General features: G+C 44.3%; 1 protein-coding gene across 1 annotated transcript; it reads right to left on the bottom strand.

Moving 5' to 3' along the window:
* Positions 1–5200: 5200 nt before the first annotated feature.
* Positions 5201–8156, bottom strand: LOC129842308 (calcium/calmodulin-dependent protein kinase II inhibitor 2-like). The gene is made up of 2 exons (XM_055910809.1): positions 7652–8156; positions 5201–6987 (listed from the first exon to the last, which is right to left on the bottom strand). Exons 1-2 carry the CDS (start codon positions 7815–7817, stop codon positions 6917–6919), a joined length of 237 nt encoding a protein of 78 aa, XP_055766784.1. The 5' UTR covers positions 7818–8156; the 3' UTR covers positions 5201–6916.
* Between the last annotated feature and the right edge of the window lie 1178 nt (positions 8157–9334).

The following is a 9334-nucleotide window of genomic DNA, read 5'->3' as shown; positions in this document are numbered from 1 at the left end:
CATTATATTAGGTGGCATTGTTTAAAGTGGCTGGTGGTACGTTTTTACATAATTTCCATCAATTCCCATTTTTAAAGTGGCTGGAGTTGAGTCAGTATGTTGGCAGCGGCCGCTAAATGTTAGTGGTGGCTGTTTAACAGTCTGATGGCCTTGAGATAGAAGCTGTTTTTCAGTCTCTCGGTCCCTGCATTGATGCACCTGTACTGACCTCGCCTTCTGGATGATAGCGGGGTGAACAGGCAGTGGCTTGGGTGGTTGTTGTCCTTGATGATCTTTATGGCCTTCCTGTGACATCGGGTGGTGTAGGTGTCCTGGAGGGCAGGTAGTTTGCCCCGGGTGATGCGTTGTGCAGACCTCACTACCCTCTGGAGAGCCTTACGGTTGTGGGCGGAGCAGTTGCCGTACCAGGCGATGATACAGCCCGACAGGATGCTCTCGATTGTGCATCTGTAGAAGTTTGTGAGTGCTTTTGGTGACAAGCCGAATTTCTTCAGCCTCCTGAGGTTGAAGAGGCGCTGCTGCGCCTTCTTCACAACGCTGTCTGTGTGGGTGGACCAATTCAGTTTGTCCGTGATGTGTACACCGAGGAACTTAAAACTTTCCACCTTCTCCACTACTGACCCGTCGATGTGGATAGGGGGGTGCTCCCTCTGCTGTTTCCTGAAGTCCACAATCATCTCCTTTGTTTTGTTGACGTTGAGTGTGAGGTTATTTTCCTGACACCACACTCCGAGGGCCCTCACCTCCTCCCTGTAGGCCGTCTCGTCGTTGTTGGTAATCAAGCCTACCACTGTAGTGTCGTCCGCAAACTTGATGATTGAGTTGGAGGCGTGCATGGCCACGCAGTCGTGGGTGAACAGGGAGTACAGGAGAGGGCTCAGAACGCACCCTTGTGGGGCCCCAGTGTTGAGGATCAGCGGGGTGGAGATGTTGTTACCTACCCTCACCACCTGGGGGCGGCCCGTCAGGAAGTCCAGGACCCAGTTGCACAGGGCGGGGTCGAGACCCAGGGTCTCGAGCTTGATGACGAGTTTGGAGGGTACTATGGTGTTAAATGCTGAGCTGTAGTCGATGAACAGCATTCTCACATAGGTATTCCTCTTGTCCAGATGGGTTAGGGCAGTGTGCAGTGTGGTTGCGATTGCGTCGTCTGTGGACCTATTGGGTCGGTAAGCAAATTGGAGTGGGTCTAGGGTGTCCGGTAGGGTGGAGGTGATATGGTCCTTGACTAGTCTCTCAAAGCACTTCATGATGACGGAAGTGAGTGCTACGGGGCGGTAGTCGATTAGCTCAGTTACCTTAGCTTTCTTGGGAACAGGAACAATGGTGGCCCTCTTGAAGCATGTGGGAACAGCAGACTGGGATAAGGATTGATTGAATATGTCCGTAAACACACCAGCCAGCTGGTCTGCGCATGCTCTGAGGACACGGCTGGGAATGCCGTCTGGGCCTGCAGCCTTGCGAGGGTTAACACGTTTAAATGTTTTACTCACCTCGGCTGCAGTGAAGGAGAGCCCGCAGGTTTTGGTATCGGGCCGTGTCAGTGGCACTGTATTGTCCTCAAAGCGGGCAAAAAAGATATTTAGCCTGTCTGGGAGCAAGACATCCTGGTCCGCGACGGGGCTGGTTTTCTTTTTGTAATCCGTGATAGACTGTAGACCCTGCCACATACCTCTTGTGTCTGAGCTGTTGAATTGCGATTCTATTTTGTCTCTGTACTGGGACTTTGCCTGTTTGATAGCCTTGCGGAGAGAATATCTACACTGTGTGTATTCGGTCATGTTTCCGGTCACCTTGCCCTGGTTAAAAGCAGTGGTTCGCGCTTTCAGTTTTACGCGAATGCTGCCGTCAATCCACGGTTTCTGGTTTGGGAATGTTTTAATCGTTGCTGTGGGTACGACATCGTCAATGCACTTCCTAATGAACTCGCTCACCGAATCAGCATATTCTTCAATGTTGTTGTTGGACGCAATGCGGAACATATTCCAATCCGCGTGATCGAAGCAGTCTTGAAGCGTGGAATCAGATTGGTCGGACCAGCGTTGAACAGACCTGAGTGCGGGAGCTTGTTGTTTTAATTTCTGTTTGTAGGCTGGAATCAACAAAATGGAGTCGTGGTCAGCTTTTCCGAAAGGGGGGCGGGGGAGGGCCTTATATGCGTTGCGGAAGTTAGTATAACAGTGATCCAGAGTTTTGCCAGCCCTGGTAGGACAATCGATGTGCTGATAGAATTTAGGGAGTTTTGTTTTTAGATTAGCCTTGTTAAAATCCCCAGCTACGATGAATGCAGCCTCAGGGTGTGTGGTTTCCAGTTTACAGAGAGTCAGATAGAGTTCGTTCAGGGCCATCGATGTGTCTGCTTGGGGGGGAATATATACGGCTGTGATTATGACCGAAGAGAATTCCCTTGGTAGATAATGCGGTCGACATTTGATTGTGAGGAGTTCTAGATCAGGTGAACAGAATGACTTGAGTTCCTGAGTGTTGTTATGATGATCACACCACGTCTCGTTAATCATGAGGCATACCCCCCCGCCCCTCTTCTTACCAGAAAGATGTTTGTTTCTGTCTGCGCGATGCGTGAAGAAACCAGCTGGCTGCACCGACTCCGTTAGCGTCTTTTGAGTTAGCCATGTTTCCGTGAAGCAGAGCACGTTGCAATCCCTGATGTCTCTCTGGAATGTTACCCGTGCTCGGATTTCATCGACCTTATTGTCAAGAGACTGGACATTGGCGAGTAGTATGCTAGGGAGTGGAGCGCGATGTGCCCGTCTCCGAAGCCTGACCAGGAGACCGCTACGTTTGCCCCTTTTACGGCGTCGCGTAGGCTCCCCGGCTGGGATCAGGTCCATTGTATTGGGTGGAAGGCAAAACACTGGATCCGTTTCGGGAAAGTCATATTCCTGGTAGGAACGGTGGTTAGTTGACGTTAATCGTATATTCAGTAGTTCCTCCCGACTGTATGTAATGAAATCTAAGATCACCTGGGGTACCAATGTAAGAAATAACACATAAAAAAACAAAATACTGCATATTTTCCAAGGAACTCGAAGCGAGGCTGCCATCTCGCTCGGCGCCGGAAGTAGGAGTTTATGAATGTATGTTTTTATGTTTGTATGTATGTAATTATGTATGTTTGTATGTATGTATGTATGTATGTTTGTATGTATGTATGTATGTATGTATGTTTGTATGTATGTATGTTTGCGTGCATGTTTGTATGTATGTATGTATGTATGTTTGTATGTATGTGTGTTTGCGTGCATGTTTGTATGTATGTTTGTATGTAATTATGTATGTTTGTATGTAATTATGTATGTTTGTATGTATGTATGTATGTGTGCATGTTTGTATGTATGTGTGTGTGTTTGTTTGTATGTATGTATGTATGTATGTATGTATGTATGTATGTATGTATGTATGTATGTATGTATGTTTTTATGTTTGTATGTAATGTTTGTATGTATGTTTGTATGTATGTGTGTATGCATGTATGTATGTATGTATGTATGTATGTATGTATGTATGTATGTATGTATGTATGTATGTATGTATGTTTGTATAAAGAGCAACAAGTGGATGGTAATGTGACAGCCTACAAAACACAAACACACACTTTCTCTCTTACATACACACACATGCAATGGTTGATGTTGTGGTTTTCCCATGCATGCCAACAGGTACAGTAGAAACAATGTGACAGAGTTCAAACACGCACACTTTCACTCACAAAGTGCAACAAATTGGTCAACGGTGATTGGTGGTCATGCCTCTTCCAACTTAATACTCAATATCATAGGTGACAGTTTATCAGCCTATGAACACACACACACACACACACACACACACATACATGCACACACACACGCACACACACACACTTCCCGCAGCACAACAAAAGTAGATGGTAATGTTTACCCATTCGGTCCAGTGGAGACAGCAACAGGGAAGTCAATAGCCACTATAGTGTGGGTGCTGGGAGTGGAGAGGCTTTGGCTGTCATCGGTGTTGTTATTTTCTGTAGCTTTACAGAGTGATACTACTGGTAAACAACTGTTTGGGATTACACCTTACATGGCCCCTCCATTAGGTTACTGTTAGGCAGAGCTGACATGACTGGGTAGGTATCAGCTATGTTGTGGAATCCTTGCTTTCACCTATCTGAGATGATGAATTCAAGGAAGGGAAGAAGGAAGTATTTCCTCTGGGCCACCTGTGGGTCATGGCTTGTAAGGATCCAGCTTTTGTCAAATGAATGTCTTTTTTTTTTTTTTTTGCATTTTAGCTAACCTTAACCCTGACCCTTTTCCTAACCTTAACCTAATTCTCCTAACCTGCTATGTTAATTCTCATAACCTGCCACGTAAGTTCTCCTAACCTGCCCACGAAAAGTCAAATCTGACGTTAATTTGACAAAATCTGGATCCTTTTAGCCATGAGTCCCACTGTGTGTGGGGCACTATGTTAGTGTGTATGGCGTGGGGCCTAGACCCGTGTTTGACCTAGACCCGTGTTTACATTCACACACCTTGTATCTCAGGTTAGGATAGGGACTTCCATAGATAATAGGTAGGTGTTGTATTCTTGAGGGTCCTTGTTACAATAGATTTCCTGGCATACTATTGTAGGAAAATCTCTAATTGCACTGTGTTCCCCACCACATTTGACCAGAACCATCTGGTCATCAGGTATGCAGCCTATAGTTGTGTTAGATGGATGGCCCCCGATAGGCCTACCTCACATAGTCATCAGAGACTATGAGCTATGAGTGAAGACGCCGGCCTACATCAGGACTCGTAGGCAATAATTACCCTATTCTCTATGTGCTTGATTAGTGTTTCTGAAATGGTGGGTTGGGAGGACGTTCTGCTGGTCTCGGTTAAAGCCCGTAGGCCCTGGTTAGAAATAGTGATTTGTTTATCATGTGGGTCACAGCTTGGAGAACCACCGTACACTATTGGCCTTCTTTTCTCCCCTCTGTACCCTCTTCAACCAGTGGGACTAAGCCACCGTTGGAGGACTCAGTTTGTTCAATGTGACTATGAGAATGTGGTGCAACATCTTTGTGATGTCCAACAATGCTGTGGATGTAATCCACAGCCAGACCAACTGTCATGAAGTCGTGTTAACTGTCATGTGTTAAATGCTTGTACTCTGTGATAATGGATGGATCTTGGGGAATGAATACCATAGGACCACATTGTACATGTTCTTTCACCATTTATTAGTTCACCAAATACAGTGAAAATGGCATCATAATATACAATGACTCATTCTTAGAATGTCATGACACTTTTGTTGCTTTTTTTGCTTCATAAAACGATGTTTCATTATTGAAAGTATTAAGGTTTCATGCACAACAAACCATATTCAGTTTCCTCCAAAGAATGGTACATGATAAACGAAATAAAAAAACATAACTGTAATGTCCAAAATCAGTCAAATAACGTGTTATTTGAGGATACTCGTAAACAGTGCAATATACTCTAAAATCGCAATGTTCTAACAACTGCATCAACGAAGCTTAAGTCACAGTATACGATTTCTCAATAATAGTTTAACATTGATGTGTACAAAACCCCAAACACATTCAGTTAGTCTTTAAAAAACGTCAGTCCCTTTGATATAGAATGAGAAAAGTCAACACCCAAATCTCTTAGATTCTCCGTTATATAGGCGAGTCTCAATCTGCAAATCCTCTCTATAATACAAACATTTGTGTTGATGAACTGTAAGACGATAGACTAGCTTATAATTTTAAATAGCAATCATTTAGATATAAAAATACAAATATGCCTTTTGAAATATGAATGTAAGCGTGCCAGGGTAAGAGTGGTTGGCACCTGTTGTGGCACCAGAGGGAAAGATCATGCAAATAGATAGATAAAATATTTGACTTTTAATTATAGAACACGAAAAACACAAATAATTGCAACATCAAAATAAATAAATTAAAAAATATATATTTTCCCATTAATTTCATGATTATTGTTTCAAACATTTATAATTTGCCCATCTCTTCTGGCCATCTCTTCGATATTTCTAGTCTGTAAAAGTGAAACAGATAGCCTATGTGCAGGTGTCGGTAGGCTAAGGTTACATGAAGGCGCCGACCTGCATCTTTAACCGTGGGGGGTAATGTAAGCCCATGTATCAATTTCATTCAATTGAACCTGGGGACTATGCATTAGGCCTACTAGCTTATTCTTTACAGGTGAAGCCAAAGTGAATATAGGCCTACGAAATAAAATATTAACATTGCACCATCCTCGGTATATATATATATTTTTTTTACACACAATGGATATATTCTAGTTACTGGACTTCAGTGTTTGGTTGGTCTGTATTAAAACGCTTTAGCAGCAATCAGAGAGGAATGCATTCTACGTTCGACCAATGCTGAAAAGTACAGCTCCCTTGAATGCAATGTCGCCGATTGTTATCAACAATGCAAAGCCTGCAAGGGTAGTATGGTCTTCGAGCATAGGCAGTCTACTGGGTACAACTATAGAAACAGAGCTTTAAATGAAATTCTTCCACCAGTTCTAGTTTGTTGTTGCTTACGGCGCTTTTGGAAGATGGTCGTGAAGTTATGGCAAGTTCATCCATCAGAGAAGTCAGCTGAGGTTGAGACACGGAGCCAGGATCCGCCATCTCAACATCACGCTGCGCAGCAGAAGTTAAAATCGGGTTTCATCAAATTGTCAGCAACCACATGATAAATCTCGGTCTTTTCCGAACTCTTCCTCAAACTCTTCCTCTGCTTTCTCGTCCAATCTTCACATCTTTCCATCCCTTTCCTTCCCCTTGTCTTCGCTTCGTGCCATCGTTTCTCCTACAATCCTCGAACATGCACAGCCGACAAGTGCTTCAAATCGGTGATCAAAATAAAAAGTCTGCAAGGCATTGTTCATCTTTAAACGCCTGGTGACGACTTGTCTGCCATCCCCTTTAGAACGTCGTCTATTCTGTCGTCTTCGATGACCACTGCGGAGGGGAGATGCAACATGTTAATATTTGATTTGATTATGTTTTATTTGATTTATGTATTACATATGTTTAACCTTTATTTTATCATGGACTCATCACTTGTCATGTTATAGTCTAATGGCCTAACTGTTTCATAAATATGTTTTACAGCCAACAAATCGAGTAGGCTAATTGCAAAGGTTTTGGGGACTGGTGCAACACAAAGGGAAATGTCGTTGTGCCAAACCCCTGACTTTGGTGCTTGAAACAATGGTTTGTCCATAATGGCGCAAAGCAAAGCGCGCGCACTAGACGCTGTCAGCACTTGCAATTTCCACTACATGCAATAGGTAAACGTTCCCTTTAAAATGACAGAGAGCGTAACTAATGGAGACATTTAGCCAAGTACATTTTGATATCACATTGGTAGTCTATTATTCTCATTCGTCACTATCAACGTGGCGCATTGTGGTCAGCTATTGTCCTTTGTTATATCAACAAATAAACGTTTGCCTCATAATTTAGAGGTCAAATGCATATCTGTTGCATGTCCGTGTTGTATAACAAGTAGGCTAGGTTAGAGTTAAAGATCACCCAAACATGCCTGGGTGGCCAAGCCTTTGTGTTTGTTCACCAAAACAAAACCTCTATTCAACAATCCATTCCAATAACCAGATCTTACCTCTCTTGGCTCTGCCGATCTGTCCCAGCTTTGGGGGTCTTTTCGCTTGCGACGCACCGAAGAACGAATTGGTGTCCTGTAGTCCGCAGCTAAAGGACACCTGACTGGCCTCGCTGTCCCCATAGCCGCTCATCTTCCCCTCGCTGTACGGCAGTACCTCGGACATTATTGCACGGCTGAGACGGACTGATCAACAGCGCAAAAAAAAAAAACGATCTAAGTCGGCTGCTATAGTCGACGTAGCCCAGAAATCCTTGGCTTGGTAATTAGACTTGTCGAGCTTTCTAGTGAAAATCCGTTTGGAAAATCACTAATTGACTTCTTCGTGCCTAGCCAGCCTGTGAAGGTTGAAGGTGCAGAGTCCGGGTTGAGGCGGGGTGTTTGCAGGCTGCTGTGTCGCTGTTCGAGAGGAGAGCAGAGGAAGAGCGGTCTGTACGCCGGTGTTGCTCGATGAAGTCTGATGAAGAAAGTGGGAGATCCCGGGATCATAAAGGAAACCCAGGCGGAACGGTGAAGTCATCCATCCGGGTGTGTGTGTGTCTCTCTCTCTCTCAGTGTGTGTGTGTGTGTGTGTGTGTGTGTGTGTGTGTGTGTGTGTGTGTGTGTGTGTGTGTGTGTGTGTGTGTGTGTGTGTGTGTGTGTGTGTGTGTGTGTGTGTGTGTGTGTGTGTCTCTCTCTCTCTCAGTGTGTGTGTGTGTGTGTGTGTGTGTGTGTGTGTGTGTGTGTGTGTGTGTCTCTCTCTCTCAGTGTGTGTGTGTGTGTGTGTGTGTGTGTGTGTGTGTGTCTCTCTCTCTCAGTGTGTGTGTGTGTGTGTGTGTGTGTGTGTGTGTGTGTGTGTGTGTGTGTGTGTGTGTGTGTGTGTGTCTCTCTCTCTCAGTGTGTGTGTGTGTGTGTGTGTGTGTGTGTGTGCTGGGGGACTCCGAATGCTAGAGGAGTAAGGGTGACATCAACAGGCGAGATATATAGCAATGTGCAATGAAGGGAGCAGAAAGTCTTGTTCACAGAGATACAGCTACTGGAGCAACGGGGAAATAAACATTTTATTTGGTGGATAATATTTTCAATAGTGAACACATTTGTAGACTTAAAAACGTATTCAAATGTGATGATATTTACACATATGCCATAGGTTAGTTATATTTATTCTGAGAATTATAATATTTTACTCGCGCAAATGCACACAATGGCTAGGCTACAGTTATTGAAATAGCCGTGCGTTTTGTATCTATATGCTTGACATTGTTATGTTTCTCTCCTCCTATGTAGTATATTTCCTTCCTGTAACCAGGAAGGTTGCTTTATATTGGCTCTGGGGGACACGAGATTCTCACAGGAAATCATTACCTGCTCCTTTGTGCGTCTGTCTGCGCACAGAAGTCGGAAGTGCCTATAAAATGAGTCACGCAAGTCTTTTCCCGTATACATCATAGCTTCAGCGGCATCGGGTAAACGAGGTTTACAAATTACACCAATGCACTTTTGCGCACATTCTCCATTGATGGTTTATAAGTTACGCCTGACAACCATCGAGATGATCTGGACCATGATGACATTAATGTTGATGTGCCTCAGACCCATACTGGTGGGGTTCAGATGTCCAGGACAGCCTCCTCATCCTTGGGGTACTCAGCTTCAACTGTTTACAGAACATGGGACTGCAGAGTCAACTGAAGATGTCTGAAG

This window comes from Salvelinus fontinalis, unplaced genomic scaffold (assembly GCF_029448725.1).
Source record: "Salvelinus fontinalis isolate EN_2023a unplaced genomic scaffold, ASM2944872v1 scaffold_0032, whole genome shotgun sequence".
Taxonomy (NCBI): domain Eukaryota; kingdom Metazoa; phylum Chordata; class Actinopteri; order Salmoniformes; family Salmonidae; genus Salvelinus; species Salvelinus fontinalis.
This window is presented reverse-complemented; position numbering and strand designations above follow the sequence as displayed.